The sequence below is a fragment of the Terrapene carolina genome, unplaced genomic scaffold, assembly GCF_002925995.2.
Source record: "Terrapene carolina triunguis isolate 2854851 unplaced genomic scaffold, T_m_triunguis-2.0 Scaffold33356, whole genome shotgun sequence".
Taxonomy (NCBI): Eukaryota; Metazoa; Chordata; order Testudines; family Emydidae; genus Terrapene; species Terrapene triunguis.
The window spans coordinates 3,380,177-3,400,050 of NW_020697707.1; the positions used below are offsets into that span (position 1 = coordinate 3,380,177).

The 19,874-nt window shown below is 42.2% G+C and overlaps 1 protein-coding gene across 1 annotated transcript in view; it reads left to right on the forward strand.

The window, feature by feature from the left end:
* LOC112111174 (diacylglycerol kinase theta) overlaps positions 1–13,936 on the forward strand; it is a 95,080-nt gene extending 81,144 nt beyond the window's left edge. The window contains exons 19-23 of the mRNA XM_026663337.1: positions 392–492; positions 8,664–8,810; positions 10,031–10,142; positions 11,671–11,823; positions 13,113–13,936. Coding sequence (XP_026519122.1) covers positions 392–492; positions 8,664–8,810; positions 10,031–10,142; positions 11,671–11,823; positions 13,113–13,211 — 612 coding nt within the window. The 3' untranslated portion in view covers positions 13,212–13,936. The remainder of the gene's footprint in view (positions 1–391; positions 493–8,663; positions 8,811–10,030; positions 10,143–11,670; positions 11,824–13,112) is intronic.
* Positions 13,937–19,874: the final 5,938 nt, after the last annotated feature.

A 19,874-nucleotide genomic window follows, 5' to 3' on the forward strand; every position in this document is an offset into this window, starting at 1 on the left:
CACTTGGTGAAGCGAAGATTGTTTAGGTACTGTAACTCTGCAGTTCGATGCTTTACCATATTTGGATTTCTTTTAAATATAACCTTATTAATTGCAAATGTCCTGGGTTTGGAATGCTTGGTTTAGGGATAATTACAATATCCTTGCAGTGTTTTCCACCTAGAAGTTACTGATAAATACTCTCATATCTTCATTTTAATGTTGTGTTTTGTACTGGGGCTATCTGTGAGAGAAAATGTACTCCTAAATTGCTTTGTGTGCAGTGACTTCAAAAATCTACAAATGTCCATTTCACTGAAAATTTTCAATACCAATACGGGACCCTCTGCTGCGTACATTTGAGTCTCAATGGTATACCATAGTATACTGCTATTTTTGTTTTGTTTTGCAGATTGTACAAATGAACAACTATTGTGGCCTTGGAATTGATGCAGAATTGAGCTTGGGCTTTCACCATGCTAGAGAAGAAGAACCAGGCAAATTTAATAGCAGGTAATCTCAGGAAAAACCTTTGCGGACTGAATGTTCATAGTATCACATATGCAGGGTCTGTGTATGATATAACAACTCTACAGGCATTCACAAATAGTGCTGTGTGATATAGTGCATACACCCCACACGCCAGGAAAGAGTTAATGGCCTGCCTTTTTGGGCGGGTGAAACAGCCCTGCCTGAAGCAAGTTTGAGGCTTTGAGGGAAGTGCTAAAAAGGGAGAGCCCAGCTCGGGTGGACCCTGGCAGGAGGCAGAGCAGATCTGCAGCTTTCACTGCAGGAGAGCAGGCTGCCTGGGGCCAGGAACCAAGACAGACTGTGGAAAGCTAGGCCTGGCAGGAGCCGGTTGCCTTCTTTGGCTGCCAGCAACTGACTTAGGCTTGCATGAGCCCTGGCGAGTTTGGAAGTGTGCACTTTCCTGGGATTTTTGCCGCCTCAAGCAAAAAAAAATTTGGCTGCCCCCCCCCCCTTTTTTTGTGGCCCCCTGCCCCTGGTCCTGCCCCAACTCCACCCCTTCCAAACCCCTTCCCCAAATCCCCAGCCCCGTCTCCTCCCCGGGGCGTGCCGCATTCCCCACCCCCATTGCTTCCTGCGGGCCCCCTCCCCCCCTCATGACCTCCTGCCCTAGCTCACCTCTGCTCTGCCTGCTCCCCCGGGCGCACCGCTGCTCCGCTTCTCCCCCCTCCCTCTCAGGTGAGGGGGGGGGAGAAGCGGAGCAGCAGCGCGTTCAGGGGAGCAGGCAGAGCGGAGGTGAGCTAGGGAGGGGGGCGCAGGAAGTAACGGGGGGTAGAGGAACCGCTCCCCGCTCCGGCTCACCTCCACTCCACCACCGCCGCCTCCCCTGAGCGCCCTCCCACTTGGCTTCTCCTCCCTTCCTCCCTCCCAGCCTTGCTGCGCGAAAAAGCCTGGGAGAAGCGGAGCAGCGGCACGGTCAGGGGAGCAGGTGGAGCTGAGATGAGCTAGGATGGGGGTGCAGGAAGTAACGGGGGGGTAGAGGAACCGCTCCCCGCTCCAGCTCACCTCCGCTCCACCGCCGCCGCCTCCCCTGAGTGCCCGTCGCTCGGTTTCTCCTCCCTCCCAGCCTTGCTGTGGGAAACAGCTGTTTTGCGCCCGGCAAGCCTGGGAGGGAGGGGGGAGAAGCGGCAGCGACGCGTTCAGGGGAGCAGGTGGAGGTGTAGTGGAGACGAGCTGGGGCGGCAAGCTGGGGTGGCGGGGGCACTTTTTCCCCATGCCCCGGAGTCGGTGCCTATGATGGCCGGCGCCAGAATGCCGTTGCTAGAAATGTGCCGCCCCAAGCACCTGCTTGTTTTGCTGGTGCCTGGAGCCGGCCCTGGACACTGCCGAGCCCAGCAGGGCTGACGAGTGTGGTGAGGATTGAGCCCAGCAGGGACAGAAGAGTTTACATTTCTTTGTTTGTTCTGGATTTGGGGAGCCCCAGAAGGGGTGGACCTTGTCAGAGGGCTAAGTCACCTCAACTGGGAATGCGCCAGAGGCAGGGGGGATCAGCTGGAGACCCGGAGGACAGAGGCAGAACCACTGCCCCACCCCCATAAGGGGGCATGCAGGGAGGGTACTCGGTCACATGGTGCTTCCAAAAATGGAAAACAAAACATCAGGTTACAGTCATAGCCATGTGACGAGTGTTAGTCTGCCAGATTTTTACAGTAAATAGCACGCTAGAGGCAATCAGAAGTACAATGTTTGGGAAGCACTTGGTCATGGTTTCGAAATTTACTTCTTTTCCAATAACTTTGATATTAAAATCGCTGATCTAGGATATATGGCAGCTGGTGGCATTTGTACAAGTATGTACAGTGGTATAAAGCAGGGAAAAATTCACATTACAAATACTCAGTGTCCAGAATTTTCTTTGTACAACTTTGTACTGGAGTGTGTGTGTGTATTTATGAGCTCCCATGGATGTCTTTATTTATTACAATTTATTTCAATGGATTTATTTATTTAATACAATCTGTTTGATCATAAACACCAAAAACAAACAAAACCCGCACAAAACCCTCCTCTAAGAGCACCAAGAACAAGAAATAGCCTCTGTATGTAATTAGTGAATTCAACAATTCTTCAACATCACTTTCAGTAAGCGCAATCCACCACTGTTTTATATCCATCTTTGATTGTGCTTGAAAGAGCCTTTGATTTGTCTTTATGATACCAGCACAAACAGTCGTCATCATGGATTAAGTAAACCCTCATTATTTATATTCAGAAATACTGCAACCAATTATCAATATTATAAAACATTATCCAGTTCTCTCCCCATTACAGTTTGATATCAGTATACTCAAGCAGTATATTTTTCTCAAGAGTTAGGATAATGAAAATCTACTGTTCATGCTCATATACATTACAAAGTACATGGGGAAAATAGCACTTTACACTGTGTGTACTGCGTAAGAGTAATACATTCAAGAACTATATTACTTGCCAAAAAAAATTAAATCTTCTCCAACCCTCTGGATTGAGAACAGAAAATAACAGGTATTGACTATAAAGTGTAATTATAACAGTGCACAGAGAAAATAATTTTAGCCTTATGTGTGTAATTAATACAATGTAAAGTTACACAGACACATGTATTTAGATAGTTCATACAAAACCAACTACATTAAAAGAACAGCAAGATCGTAAAGTGAAGTACTCAAAAGTCAGGAAATGATGCAACCTTAACTTCTTTCTTTGTACCTAAGCAGCACGATACTCGACGACAGTATTTTTTCCATGGGCTCCCTGTCTCAACGAGTGCAGAAATAAAATATATGGAGATATACCCCAAAAGGTCATCAAGTCCAGCCCCCTGCCTTCACTAGCAGGACCAAGTACTGATTTTTTCCCCAGATCCCTAATTGGCCCCCTCAAGGATTGAACTCACAACCCTGGGTTTAGCATGCCAATGCTGAAACCACTGAGCTATCAGAAGATGAACAGTACTCTGTGGAGGGAGGCAGTGGTTCAGTTTGTCTGACATGAGTTATTGTGTATGTGTTTGAAGATGTTGTTCAGTACATCAGTGCGGGATGAGGGGGCCCCAAGGGTAGAGAAGAAAGGGAAATTCTTCCTAATTGATGATACAAGGCAAACGTGAATTGTTATAATCTTAAATAAAATTCACATGTTGTATATACCATGCTGTACTTACCGCTTGGTTAAATTTGTTGCTGAATGTTACTTCTCATTACAGTTAATTGATAAATGTAGGTATACCAATCCAACTTTTTAAAATGAAACCTTAAATCAGTCAAAAAACCCACTGCATGCATATACTCTGCAGAGATATATTCTGGTGAGGATTTTGCACTATTTTGTATTCAGAAACAAAATATCTATGATGCTCGTATCTGGAGTTTAAAATATGTGTACAACTTCCCAGGGCATTTTAACTTCAGCAGTGCGTGTTCAATACAGAGCCATATGATAAAGTAAATCTGGGCCAAACTATCAGATGAGAAAGCTCTAGTTTGAAAATCCAAGATGCTTTTAGCTACTATTGAATAAGTGTGTGATCCCACAACAGACAGCAATTCAGGAAAGCATCTCTATTCAGGACAGCACTAAGTGCATGCCTAAAATTAAACGTGGGTTTATGCACTGGCCTGAATCAAGGCATTAGACTTGAAAATACTCTGAAGCACATGTGTGTCTATGGAGTGTCTTTCTGCCAGGCTTTCTCTTCTATTGTCCTTCCTAATACAATGCTGCATTCTGTATGGAATTTGGGTCTTGGTCTTACTTCCCAGGCCAGGTAAAATATAGTGCTTGGTTTTGGGGGTAGGGTTAAAGTATCTTCTCACAGAATTTCAAAGCTTTTTTTGTCCCTCACATGCATTATGTGTATATTGACTTACACTTTAGGTTATTTTGAAAGGTCAAACTCCTAAGTAAAGGAGCAACCCTGGTGTCTTACATGTCATATATTTCTCTTTGATGTTTAATGATAGATATTTTTGGTCATATTCGGTGTGGCTACTTGTACAGATGGTCTTGACTGTTGTACTTAAGTTTGCTTGCTGACATGCAGTAATACATTTTGAACATCTTTATTTTATTTATTTTTTTGGAAAATCATGCTTGTTTTTGCGTGGCATGGAGTATTGCAGTATCTTTCTAGTGACATAATTAGTCAGCAGAGTTTATAGTGTAAGGAGTATAATCATAATGACATTCTAAATAGCTTTTGTGTATCTTGAGGCCGTGTTTTTCCTCCTCATATAGCTAAAAGCACATAGCAGTTCATATGCAATGTTCTAAGGAAAGACAGGAATAGGCTTCAAGTGTTTTTGCTGTAGGCATACTGAATTAACATTCGGAGCAGCTGCTAATGTCTCATTTATTAATTTGCTTTAGATGAAATGTAGCCACATGTACATTTACAATTCCGTCTCTTCTGGTGATTTTTATCATGCTGCACCAAATTACAAATGTCTAGTAATGGGTGACACTATAGGGGCTTCTAGTGTCATGTGTTTAAGAGTTGTACATGAGAGGAGAAAGGACAAATTCCCAAACAGAATGAGATTTGTGTGTAAACAGAATGAGATTGGCCGCTTCTTTGGAGATCTGTTTGGAAAACTGATTTTCCATCCCACAAAAATCTTTTATTTGTCCCCAGAAATGTCAAATTTGTTTGCAAAACAAACTTTTGAAGAAAAAAATCATCTCATGTCAACTGAAATGTCATTTAGATTTCGGGGTTTTTTTATGTTAATTGGTTTTTATGCAAAATAAATTTCAAAATGAAAAGTCCTTTTGAGATGAAAAATTGAAACTTTTCATTCCAAAAATGTCCTGTTTTGACATCTTCGAAAATTTGGTTGAAATAGATACGTTTCAATGAAAAATTTGGATTTTGTTGAAATGGCATTTTCTGACGGAAAACTGAGTTGTGATCTTCTCCACTCAGCAGAAGTACTTGATTGTTGCTGCCTTTCAGAAATAAATAGATTTGTCACAAATCACCTTAAGATTGTTGTTAATGGGTATATGACTAATCAAGGAGATGATAAAGCCAAAATTAATTTGTTTTATACGCCTGCCCGTAGGCGCAGCTGCCCATGCTAATTGTAATTGTTTGTTTAGTACGTGTAATGCACTCCCCAGGGAGCTGTGAACCATAAACCACTGTGTTACCTCACCAAGGGAGAACTTTGCCCTGGCTTAAACTGACACACCAGTTTTGGTAGCCTCACCAGTCAACAACCTGAGACTCTGCCAGTCTTAACCTTGCCTTTCAGGTAACATCCGGTGCTCCCAAGGTCCCCAGAGACGTCTCTGCAGTGTCCAGTCCCTCTCACTGGCAAACACAGAATTTATTAAGTCTGCTGTCTCCAAAGAGACAGAGTGTACACCAGCCTGTTGGCTCCCTGAGGATATGATCTTTACCTTTATACACAGCACGGAGATGGTTTTATAGTAAAAACAAGTTTATTAATAATGAACATAGATTTAAGTGGCACTAAGCAAGAGAAAAAGAGACCGGTATGGGTACAAATAAAACAAAAGTGAAAACACGCTTTCTAGTGTCTACAACTTAACAGTTCACAGTCCTGGTCTCAGGCAATTTCTCACCTACAATCAGTTCCCAGAGTCTTCGACCCACACTGTTGAAGGATCCACCTTTCACAGATTCCAAGAGTTCTGGCCTCTTTTGTTCCTTAAGTGATGGATACATAAGGGGTTCTCTCCCCTTCTTTTTATAGTCTAGTAAACCTTTGAAATGTGTGTCCCCAGATAAAGTTCTTCTCCCCTGCTGTGTTTTTCTTCCTGGTCACTTCCCAGCCCCCCTGTTGATTTGTATGTCAATGTAACTTTCATTGTCTCGGGCATCTCCGTGCTCAGTTTACTTTGGAGACACAGGCAAACCAACGTTCCTTTTTCTAAGGCAAACTTGTTTGTCAAGTCTGCCCCCAAAACATATTTTAGTAAAGTATTCCCAGCACGCGCACACAACTCTTTACATGCCATCTGTACATACATCACGCAGTGATAGTATTGACCCACGGGTTACCAGTTTTTACATGATACTTAGCAAGACACGGTGTTTGGCTAAATATTCTGACCAGGGTGTGCCCTTTAACAGTTGGCATAAAGGGGCTTTGGGGGTCACAGACTCATTACGACAGTCACCATGGTAACAAGCTAAGGACTTAAATGTGTGGGGAAGGTTATCAACTACTCCATTATTGATTGAGCTTCCCTGTTCATGAACTGTAAGTCCCTGCACCTGGTCTGTCACCTTGGACCATTTTTTTAAAAAGTAGTGTTTGTGGCCACCCCCACGTCAAGCTGCAGTTGTTCTGTTTACTGATCCTGAGGTACAGTGCTGTGCACGCTGCTCGAATGTGGTCGCTCTGCTCCTCCCTGTGGAATTCTGCTGTAGAATCCAGCTTTCACTTTAAAATACAGTGTTTCTAGCCCTCCTTCTTGTGACGAGAACCTGGAAAATGTGAACCGATGCATGAGGTCTTCCTGAGTCTGCAGGAAGCACGACATAAGTCACAGGTGTTACCTGCCTAGCTCACCAGGGCCTTGCTGGACACAGCTATTCCATGGCATTTTTTCCTAGAAAGACTTTAGGGGCAGGGATTTACCCACTGAGGCAGCCAGATGCCTCAGGTTTTATTTTCTGTGTACGAGTCCCATGGAGTGTGCCTATGGGGGTGCCTAAAGTTCACCTCTCCTAGCTAAGGTATTAAAACACAACTTTGCCCTGTCTACCTTAAGGTACTTTATAACATGTTACTTACTGCATTTACCAAGCCACCTTTAAGACTTGTCTAGACTAGCGAAAAGCATTTTCTCTGTGATATTTGCATGGCATGGTAAATCTGTTAAACCTTCCTAAATAAATAAATAGTTAGCTAATGGGCGGGGGGGAGGGGTTACATGTTTTAATTAAGTGCTATTTAAAATATGTTAGCACACCTTACCCAGCTAACATTTTTAAAGGTGCTAAATGCTGTCTGCCCGAGGAGCTGATGTAATCCCTGCTAATGTAGTGTGGTTCTTTGAACCTATTTAGTGATTAGAGTACCACAGGGGTTTGGTCACTATTACTTGTCCACTATTACTGTCTGCAACAGGGGTCGGCAACCTTTCAGAAGTGGTGTGACGAGTCTAACATTTATTCACTCTAATTTAAGGTTTCACGTGCCAGTAATACATTTTAACGTTTTTAGAAGGTCTCTTTCTATAAGTCTATAAGATATAACTAAACGATTGTTGTATGTAAAGTAAATAAGGTTTTTAAAATGTTTAAGAAGCTTCATTTAACATTAAATTAAAATGCAGATCCCCCCAGACCGGTGGCCAGGACCCGGGCAGTGTGAGTGCCACTGAAAATCAGCTCGCGTGCCGCCTTCGACACGTGTGCCATAGGTTGCCTACCCCTGGTCTGCAGGCTAGTGGATCTGATCTTTTAGCTCACACAGTAGAGATTCGTGCTTTTAGATCTAGAGATGCCAGCTTCTCTCCCTGCAGATGACTTATCCATAGGTGTCATTTTACTAACCTGATTTTAAACAGCACTTAATGAAAATGTATTAGCTAAAATAACATTTAAAAATATTGTAAACAATGGGTTAACCTTTTCCTCCGTTTTCTTCTCTGTAAAATTGGAACACTTGCAAGTAGCTACATCACAGAATGGCTGAGGGTTATCAGTATAATAAGTATTTAGAAATTTTTCTCACTACAGCTTGGGCAGTTTATATTTTCAAATGACTTATTTAGCTCTCTGTTTATTCAGACTCTGGATGGGTTATGGGCACAGTGCCCATTTTAATTATTCTGTGTTTTCACACTCCATTTTCAAAGTAGTGGATTTTGATTAAAATAAAATTATTTTCAAGCAGAAAGCCTTCTGAAAGGCAGTTCTGAATCTTTACTTGTATATATTTCCATGTGTTCTATGCCTAATGCCTAAGTTGTCTTTCTCTCTATTCATTAAAGTGGATATGAAGTAACAGTTTATCACCTGAAATAGCTCGATTTGTTGATTAAAACTAGAAGACTTAAGTGTGATTTTAGCTAAAGGAAACTTTAAATGAACGTGTTCCAAAATTAGAAGAAAAGTGTTAGCTTAAATGAGCATAATTCAAACAGTGCCTCAATATAGTGTCAAACCTTGCAGTGACAGAATGCTATTCTGTTCATAGGTTTCACAACAAAGGAGTCTATGTAAAAGTTGGACTGCAGAGGATAAATCACACCAGAAACCTTCACAAAGAGATAAAACTTCAAGTGGACCAGCATGAAGTTGAGTTACCAAGTATCGAGGGACTCATTTTCATTAATATCCCCAGGTAAAAATGTGAGAAATGAGTCTCTGTCTGTACACACCAAACACCCTGTTGTACTCACCAAAATCTCTGTGGTCAATAGGACTAGATGGAAGGGGTGTTCTTTACTTTTTTTGGCGGGGATTTTCAAAAGTGCTTAAAGGAGCTAGCTGCTCAACTGTTACGAGATTTGGACAGAACTCGCTTCAGTTCTTCTGAAAGTCCTGGCCTGAGTTCATAGAAACTAACCCTCGTTTTTCTAGTGTAATGAGAACCGCTTTGCTATCTCTGCTCTTCTTTCATATTTCATTAGTTCTTATTTCATTTATTTCTAGTAACTTTTACCCACTCCCCGTAGATTGCATGCAGGCTTTCTTTTTGTTTGCACAAATGTATAATAGTTACTGAAAAGGCTGCCATAGTATTTAACTGTAGCAACTATCTTAAAAGGTGCTTTTAATTAGGGTTCTCCATTAAGAGAAATTAACCAGCTGTACCTTTTGTTCTAATTTAGGGCATGGCTTCAAGAATTACAGATTTTTTCTCTTTTTAAATCTATTTTTTTTTATTCTTGAGAAAACTAGAAAAGGGGAAAAAATCATATCCAGTGTTTAGCGGTAGCTGTGCATTGGAGAGGCAAACATACTAATCTTACTGGAAATGCAAGTATTTTCTAGGAAGTAAAATTATATTAATTTCCCACTGGCAGAATTTCAGTGGAATGATTTGAAGTGCTTAATTCTACAAAGCTATTTGATGCCTAAATGTAATAATTTGATACAGCAGTTTCTCAGTATTTAGCTTCCCTCCAATATATCGTGTCTTCCGAAAGAAAAAATGTATTGATATTACCAAGAACTGTGGTAATCTTCTGAGTAGTAATCATAAAAGTTAAGGCTTCACAGATTTAACCTGTGGTTTCCAGCAACCCAAAATAGTATGAAACTGTTTCCCTCTTATCTACTTTTCCCCAACTGAAAACCTGCTTAGGCCTTCCTCACTGCTTCCACCTCCTCCCTCTCCCACCCCCGAGCAGTGTTATCAAGAGTTTACCAAATTTTAGGAAGGCAAATATCATGTTTTGTAAAGTGGAAAAGGAGAAATACATAACCCCACTCAAGGAGAATCTGTGGAAGAGCAGAATGGCTTCCTAAATTGTTAACAGATCAGATATTTTGATGCTGCTCGAGTATTGTCAGATGCCAACATACTCTCAGCGGCCATGTTTGTGTGCTCTGCTCCAGTTGGGGGTCTGGAGCTGATCTCTGGGGATCTGACCACGATAATCGATTTGAGAAACCAAGAATCGATGATGGCTTACTGGAAGTCGTGGGGGTGACCGGTGTTGTGCACATGGTAAGTCAGTGCTGTGCCCGCTTTTTGTTTGTTTGGGGGTACTGAGCAAGTGAGAACAGCCACTACTCACTTAACCCGTGGTAAACATCTCTGTGAATTTGCCCCGCGGTAAGTATTTTGCTCACAACACCTTCAAAAAATAGGTTTAGGTTGTAAAATGAAGCACTCAAAAGTCAGAATACAAATTCCAAGAACCTTAAGAATACAAAATATATTAGTCAAGTTAGGCTATAAAAGTAGTCGGCTGTCATGCTGTGGGGCATTGGCTGTGACGGCAGTTGGAGAGTGGGTTTAGACAGCTTTTGAAGCCTGCTCTGGAAATCCTTGTTCTGGTGCGCAAATTCAGCACTATATAGAAGGAAGCTGGAGCTGGATGGTAAAAAGTTTTAGAGGCATTGAGGGGTCTGCTGTACCACTTGTTCAAGTAAATGGAAATGCTCCCAGTGATTTCAGAGGGCTTTGAATCAAGCCCTGAAAGACGTCCATATAAAGAATGGGACTGTTTAATTTAGAGAGATGTTAGCTGCACAAAACAATGAGAGGTATAGATTAGGTCAGTCGGGTGCGTTTGTTTACCCTCTTTCAAAATAGAAGTGGATGGTGAATGAAATTTCAAAGGCTGATAACTTAAAAAAAAATGAAATTAGAACGGGTAGAGATGGCTTCATTTTTGCTTCCTGGGTTGCTTTATTAGGCTGTGGATAATTGGTACTGCACCTATTGTTCCAGCTTAACAATTTGAAACTCATTTATTGGAGGTTTGCTTTTACATCCCTTTCTTCCAAACTTGTTACGTGTATGTAATGTGGTGGAAGCCACTTGTAATCTTATTCCACATTGTTCATAAGCTTCTCAATAAAATTAAAAGGCAAAAAATGATAAAAGGAATTACTAACATAATGCATTAAATAACCTGCGGCATTTATTACCTTAAGATAGCAAAATCCTATGATGTCAGAGCACTTAGCAGGATGAAAAACTAGACTTTATTTGAATTTATGATAATATGTTTTTGATTCTGTATAAGATTTTTAAAATTTGTTATTTTTAAAGTAATTTAAAATCTCAATATTTTCTACGGGTCTTTTAGGTGTCTTTTGTAACAAAATAAAAATATTGGTGAACAAATCCTGATAAATGTTGTATGCCGAGGATAACAATTACTTGGACTCCTTTATAAATCTAGACCCCAATCCTACAAACAAGTTTGCAGCAGCAGGGAGCTCCTTTGAGTTCAGTGGAGCTCAGCCGAAGTTGAGGTCTGTTGGCTTGGAGCCACTTTCCGGATCAGGGCCTTACTGCGGCATGGGGTTAACACGGGTGTTACTTTTTAAAATGTCAGGTCATCATTTTGGAATCTTCTAGGGGGTAGAAAGCTCAGACAGGAAAAGGCCAGGATGTACTCCAGCGCTGCAAAAGTCTTAAGCAACAGCATGATCTGCACCTGTCCTTGCTTTTCTAAGGCTTATTTGTACCAATACATACTAGAGAGTTTTAGAAAATAATGGCAGTTCTGATATTCTGATAGGGCCAAGTACAGAGCGGTCTGCGATCAGGGATCCGCATAGCCCAAGGAGCTTACTTCCGTGTGACGCTTCTGAAACCAACGCCCGTTCAAGTAGATGGGGAACCCTGGATCCAGCCGCCAGGCCAGATGATCATTTCGGTTGCAGGACCGAAGGTAAGCTTGCCTCGGCCGTTGGCTTTTTTGCATTAGAAAAATGTAAATGGTTGTCGTTACAGTTTTCTCCTGTTTGGTTTTGTTCCGTAGTCTAAGTCGTGCCATTTGTTTGACTCGTCTCCTGCTATTTGTCTGGCTCCTCATCCTCTTAGCGCATTTCATTTTTAAGGTGCTAATCAGCATAATGTGAGCACTGTTGGGTGAATATACACTACGGAATCTACACCATGAAATTCAAAGACGTTCACATACATTAGTTAAAGGGCCTGTCTTCACCAGCAAAACTACAGTATCGAGGGATCATGTTTAAGAAAACAGCCCCCTGGGGGTTTTGTAATGTGGCTTAGCCTCGCATGAGACAGCAGTGAGCCATGTTCTAATTACGTTGTTTGCGTTGCAGAAGACCAGGGTTATGCAGACAATCCAGGAACATGGTGTATGAGGGACAGTGCACTCCCTGTTCAGGGGTCAAGGAATCCACTAGCAAGAAAGTGGAGAAATGAGACGTATGAGCAATGGGAGGGGAAGCAGAGGAGGGGTTGGAGGGATTGAGAGTAAAGTTTCTCCCATCCAAGGAGTTAAAGTTTCTGCTGACAATGAAGCAGCCAAATGATTTTTTTGCACTGTCAGTGCATTTGATGACTCCCACACACACAAGTTCCTTGAATGACCCCTTTAAGAACGACTGCAGAAATCTGTTGCTACAGAAAGAGTTCCAGAAATCTCATCGAATGCCAAGCTTTTGTCGTGAGAAAAAAAGAGGAGTTTGCAGAATGTGCCTCTATTATTTGAAAAGTATTTGTGGCTATGCGGAGCTCTTCTTCAGGTTAAAAAAGAGCTCTGCATAGCTCGAAAGCATCTCTCTCTCTCACCAACAGGAGTTGCTCCAATAAAAGATATTACCTCACCCGCCTTGTCTCTTTCAAAGTATTAACCTTTTTGTAAAGAGGGCCAGTGTATAAAAACTTTTCCCTTCTTGCACGAGAGCGAAAGAGACACACATTTTGCAATTTGGAGTCACTGTACAGAAACCGCTCTTAAATGCGCAAAGTAAGCAAACCAGAAATTAGGCTTTTCTTGACTCTGCTAGTCATCTTGGGTGATATAATTATAAGAGGTTAAAAAAGGACAAGTGAGAGTTAAGTTAATAGTATCTCTATTAACTTGCTTTTCTGTTGCAGCATTAATGTATATTTTATTCATTACTAAGCATAGCTTTCTTAAATTTGCTTGAGTAAAGAGATGTTTTGTTGCTCTCGTTAACCGTCTCTACAAATGTTTTCTTTAAGGTCCACATGTTGAAAAAATCCAAACAGAAGCAGAAAAAAACTGGAAGCTTGAAAGAGACAAGAACAGATAATGTATCAATCACTGAAGTGGGACATTGAACTGAGCGGACCTTTACAGAACAAAGGCAGCCCAGCTACTGTAGATGAAAGGAGCCTGCCCTGTACCGCTTTGTGCAGGGGTTTGGTAAAGAAGGGTTCCGAATGAGCCTGCCCTTTAGTCCATTGTAGTAGTACTGTGTTCTGCTTGGTTTGTTAAATGATTGTGCCTCATTAGGTGGCTGACGCACACCTACTCATATACCACTAATTTCATTCGAAATGTTTGCCTTTGGTAGCCTTCCCTAAACCATTGCCCAGTTTTTGGTTTGTACCAGTAGATAACACAGCTCTACCCTATGGAGCTCTTCACACTTGGTTTTGCAACATTTTCATTTTGTTAAGAAATTTCTAGCCTTTTTGTTACATAATCTTCCATAGACAAATCATCGCAAGGTTCTGTTAAACTAACCCTGAACAACAGTCTTCCAACAAACAGAACTGTAGTAGTTGCATCTCTTTGCTGTTGTGCTGTGACCTTCTTGGGCAAGGCCAAACACCACAATTTGAGGCGTCGCTGTTTGAGACCATGTTACTCGAGATGAATAACCGTAATGATAATGATCCCAACGTGAAGAGCGCTGTGTACAGAGGAGAAAAACGGCGCTGAAACACTCAAGTCAAAATGGCTAAGACAGTATCGTTTCAAGGTGGTTTACTTGGACAAAGTGGATGGGGACAAAAATATGTTTTAAACAGTTATGAAATGGTCTAGCCTCTTCCAGTCATCAAACAGTTCAGAAGCTATCTCTTGAGTAAATGGAGGCAAAGTTTACCTCAGTAATATATGTAGACAACAAACTTCTTGGGCTCTTATTTTTCTCCCCTGCTGGGTGTTCTACCTTTGGTGACTCCATACTCCTCCACAAGTCCTCATCTGTCTTGTTTCAAATTAATTTTCTAAAAAAAAAGCCCTATGTGTAAATGTATTTTGACTATGACTTTCCATACAAGCTCCAGAGAGTAGAAGAATGGGTACTAATTCTGGCAAAAAGCTGCTGAAAACGACTATTTCATTGACTATCAGTTCACTAAGGCTGCCTCTCTACAAGGGGTGCGATTCCCCGCCTACGCTAGCTCGATGAAAGCTAGCGTGAGTATACGTAGTAGTGGAGGCGTGTCTAAACTTTACCCCGTACAAACCAGCCTGAAATCGGCGGGCACATGCTCGGCACAGCTAAGCTACGTCTCTGCTGCCTGTGCTGCCATGGTTACACTACTATTTGTATCTGCACTGGCTCTCATTGAGCTACCGTGAGATGTGTACGCGAGCAGCGGATTCACGCCCCTGGCTTGGAGTGTAGACATAGCCCACGCTATGTGAACCTAGAGGCAGGCTAACATTAAATGGAACTACACAATAGTTTAATTCCTTGAGTTTTTTCTGAGGCATAGTGTGTGTTCAGTAAGACTGTATGTCTGGCAACATGTATGTCGTGTGCTGTAGAAAATGCTGTGGCTTCAGATGACCGAGTATTTAGCAATAAAGTAACGAACGGCCAAACAGCATTCCCGCAACTGTTTAGCCACGGTTCTTTCTTGCAGGCTGCCAATGTAGCGTAGCATTTGGGGCATGGAGAAGGGGTGTAGGCCCAGATTCTCAACACTATTTAGGCACCTAACTCGCATTGATTTCATTGGAAGAGGAGCCTGAATACATTTGAGGATCTGGGCCATAGTGATTGTACTGTAATGTAGCTGGACCAGTGTATGTTGTAAGCCCAGGCTAGGGCATGACCATCCTCCCAGAAAGGTGATCTGACTGCTTGTCCACCTGCCGCAGAATGATGGGTCAGGGTGTTTGAGAATGCTGCCCAGCCCCGGGGCTAATGTGCTGAAGGTCTGGTAGAACACTACATCTGTTGTCCACAGCCATTCCCGCATGGGCCTTTCTAAACACCCCTTCTCTTTGCATCCCTCTCAGCTCACCATGGTTCTCTGGTGATCTAAGTCAGGTGGAAATGAATGGGCTCAAACAGCAGTGTGAAAAGATGTAGAACCATTGTGGTGGAAGGAATTTGTACAGTCCTACCCCACCCAGGGAAAGGGGACTAAGATCTTTCAGTGTTGTGTCTGGTAAGTCTTGACCAATGGAACTGCTCCCAGCTATGTCCTCATGAACCTAAGTCCTATTAGCAGGTGACTAGGCGCACTTACCCTCGGCTGTAGAAAGAACTGATGAAATACATGACAGCCACCTCTGCTCGGGGGGCAGCAAATCAGAGAAAAACAGTGACTGCATTGGTAGCGTGCTCAATCACTCAAGCAGAGGCTCTGAAAAGACTCTTAACGTCACTGCTTGTGGAATGGCCCGTCGAAGCCAGGTCCCACGTGAGGGCCACCTCCAGGATGGCATTCTGTCGACCGTAAAACGTGAAAAAGCCCAGCCTTTGTTTAGCAAGCAATTGATGCCGGTGTTCTTGCCAGCCATCCTCTTTTCACGGTCTCCTCAGCAAGTGGTTGGAAGTCAACGCCTGCCGCGGTTGTTTTCTACCAGTGTTATAGACACCTTCTAGTCATGCTTCGGACGTAGCTAAGGCATGGCAGCGGCTTTGATAATCCGCTTATTGCCACGGACAGAGCTGAAACTTCAGTGCAAATGCGGCTTGATCTAACAACAGTTTCTACCCTCCGTCATCAAGAGATGCTTTTTACTCGCTTATGGGACAGCTGCTCCTCTTCCCCATGTGTCCTTACCGTAAGAGCGCTAAAGGACGCCATCCCCTCTTATTCAACATCAGAACAAGATCTCTGTTGAGAGTGAGATATGTGCATGCTGATGGTGCAGAACTTTCATGTGCATCTTCCCTCTTCGAACACAGCATCAGCTCCACTTCGGTGCTTGGAAGTTGGTACGTGCATGAAAAGCGGGCGGCTTGAGCTCAGCTGGAGTGTGGGCACCTCTGCTGATAGTGGGAGGAGGAAAGCATTGTATTTCAAGCTGTCTGCTCTCGCAGGGTGAAGTCAACAGACGAAGGAAATACATCACTGCTCATGGGTATCCAAGGCACAACGGTGGCCAGGAAAGCTGCTTTTAGACTTTACGTAGTTGAGAGATTGATTCTGTTCTCTCTGATGCGGCCTAGCCATGGAGATGAATGTTTTTGTCATCTGCAGACTCTATCTGAGTGGACTGCAAAGAGCCTGCAGAAACGGAAGCCTCTCTCCTCCACGGACCTCACCAGAGAGCCCATCTCACCAGTGCGCCATTCCTACGCTGGCTCCAATTGACACTCCGGATCTGTTTCATGCTGCTAGTCCTGACCTTCACAGATCATAATGTGCTCAGTCCTGTCTCTCTCCCCCGCTGCCCCATTGCAGTGGCTGTTATCTGAAATAGTGTGGTTCACAATCCCGAAGGTGAAACTCTTTGGACAGCATATTTTAAGTGGAAGACGTTTTGGCTGTGGAATTTCCTGCCATCTGATTGGTATAAATGCCAGACTCTTTCCACACTTAGAGCACAGTGCAAGATCCATCTCTTTGTGCATACCTCCCATAGTCTGGTGCAATAGTGCTTTCCTGGCAGGCAGCCACCAGAGAGGACACTGATAGGGATAGAAGAAGTGGTGGGAAGCTTCGGACCCTTGCTCATGCAGAAATGAAGTCTGATGCATGTGGTATCTAGACAGTTTGGTGATTGGCACGTTGGAAATGAAAATAGATACAATTTTTTAAAGCTTAATGTTTATGGCCTTTCTGTCTCTTAGTCTGGTTCTGAAATATCTTCTGTATGTTTTCAAGACGCAACAGATTTTTGGGCAAGTGGAATGGAAAAGTGAATATACACAGAATAAGCAAACCAATTGAAAAACGGAGAAGAATTCTCTGGAGTAACTATTTTTAAGCTGTTTCAATTTCAGGTATTTAAAAAGGCTAAGATGCTTAGGGAATTGTAGCGCTATAGTTTTGTTTTTATCAAAATTACACCTGCTGTGGGTGGGGATAGGGTTAATCACGTACAGTCTTTGCATTCATATTAATTACTCGGCGGCTTCCCTGCAGAAAGGTGGCGTTGCTTATAAGTTACGTTAAACATGTGTAACAGCTGATAATTAGGTTTTATGTAAATCCAGTGAGATAATGCAATATAATTACATTTTGATGGTCTAATGCATGGTTCATACCATTATCAGCTCTGAGTGGAGAATGCTGTAAAATGTGATAATTATATAAACTTACGGTGGTCCCTCGGCCAGTGCTTAAAATAGCATTAACAAATTTGGAGCTAGAGTGGTTTAGAAAACGTGGCGCAGAGAGCTCAGAAACGATATTGGAAGGGAGGCTGAATCTTGGTGAGGCTGGGCCGTGCTTATGGGTGGTCCTTGTGGGCTCATAGGGAGACGTACACTGTGCTGTAGGCCCCTGTCTGATTACAGCCTCAGGGCACACTTGTATTGCTTGTCTGCTTCCTGCTTGGAACGTTGCATTTGGCCTCTACCTCCTGGCTTTCCAGCCCTTGTCAGTAGGGGAGGAGAAGGGGGTCACTAAAAGTGCTATTCAGTATCTCAGCTTTCCAACCCAGGTCCAATGCATGTTTAAGGTATACAGTCCTAGATACGTATGTTATTGAATAGTACAGGGTAAGGACAAAATGTCTGCTCTGAGTTTTAGCCATAACTTCACAATTTCTGGCTTTTATGGTTGTAACTTATTCCCTCAATGTTATTCCAACACTTATGGTTTGGTTTAGGGTAGTATAAGCTTCTACTTAGTGATGCTTAATCTAAGTTGATCTTCGTGAACGTAGTGACTCATTTTGCCAAAAAACGATTGTCGTCTGGGCGAGTTGAACATCTGGTCACAGTATATCCTCGTGTGGATTTAACTGGGTGACTAGGTTCTGATGTCATTTGCTTCTGATCCTTATTGATAACACACAAGTGGTCTGAGCCCCTTCTTGCCGGTCCGTGAGAGACACTGTCATCAAGATTCCCAACACAAACCTCATGGATCTAAGGAACCTGTATTTTTCAACAAGATTCACTGGTTATAAAATCCAGCAATGAGTTTAGAATTCAGCATCAGCATATATTTTAGCTTTACCTCTGTATATCTTCCTGTAGATTTTAATCAGGCCCTTTATATTAAACTAAACCACAACTCTTCCTGTGTAATACATTTAATAAAAATCTAGGAAAACCTCTTAGTAGTCACAAGACTGTAAATAATGAATGAAACTCTTATGAATGGATATTTATTATCTTCATATCCTATACAAGCTTATTGTGTAAGTGGCATTTTTTAAGAGTACCTTATCTACTCAATCCAGATCCTAACTATTGGATGAACGTTTGGATGGATGTGTTTATGCATGTATGTTACTTACTCAGTCGCCCAGCCTATTGTTGTGTAAGTACAGTCATTGCTAAACATTGCCTAATGTCAAACAAAATTAAACCATTGTAGCAAATGTATATAGCTGGGGTAAATTGTTGAAAATGGTAAGGTTTAACAAAGATAAAGCTATAGCAGTGCAAATGCTTTAAAACGTACCATAGCATTGCCTGATACTTTGTGTATTTTGTGCAGTCTGTTTATCGTTCAGCTGAATATTTCTTTGAAAAGTGCAGTATTGCGACCTGGAAATAGACGTTTTTTCAATCTACAACACAGGCTGCTTTCCCACCGCCACCACAATGACTGTGTGCCTCTGCCATCCTCCGCGGGCGCCACCTTCATGTCCTTTGTTCTCAGCCCTTCTGCTGAAACTGATGACTAATTAGTGCCAATTCTGGTGGTGCTGTTTGATCTGAACGCTCGTCCACTAGCAGCGGGTCTGAGACCACCCATTCATTTCCACTTACGTCCTTCAACAGCCACGAAATGCAAAGATCTTCAGTTACTACTGACCTGGCTCAGATTCAGATTGGGAACTTTGGCTCATTTTCAAACGTAGATCCCAGATTGTGTGGGTTTCCATTATTTTCCAGACATTTTGCACTTAACAAGTAAATGCAGAACAGACGTTGTTTAGCGTATGGCAGAACTGCCTTTTTGTGTTTGTAGTGTAAATAAGGAAAACCTTTTTGCAGACTTAAGATGCACTTTCAGGTTAAAATACAAAGAAGTCTGTAGAATGCCATTTAAAATGCTAGTTATTCTTGTAATTGTAACATTCCCTAGCATTCATTTCAGTGAAATTACTGTACTCTCGTTTAGTGCCCCATTAGGGAAGGAGAGGAGATTGTAACATTTTTGCAATACATATTTATATCTAACTGACTGAAAGTTCATTTAAACTTTAAACCATTATAAATTGGCTGCTATTCTATGAATTAGGTTTAATAGACTAATTTTTATAATGCATGAGATTCATTTTAAATTTATTTATAATGTTAACAGGTAGTTAATTTGACACACAGGATGTGTGATAAGAAGTCCAACTGAAAAGGCCTTCACTTCTTTGACCTCTCTGTGCATTTGCACTGACCAATGTAAAGGCATTACATGGAATGCAGTGGTTTGAACACAACTTCTTAAAATTGTTTCTAAATGTATGATTAGACCAGCAGTTCCAATGTTTACAGATTGGTGACTATTGATTGTATGCACTCTGGTTCGCTTTTGACACAGTGCACTGTTTTACGTTTTGGAAGCATTGTTTTTACTTCCCGTGCCCAGGAGTGGAATCGTTGCCTTTTTAGTTTGGGCTCGTAAGTAACC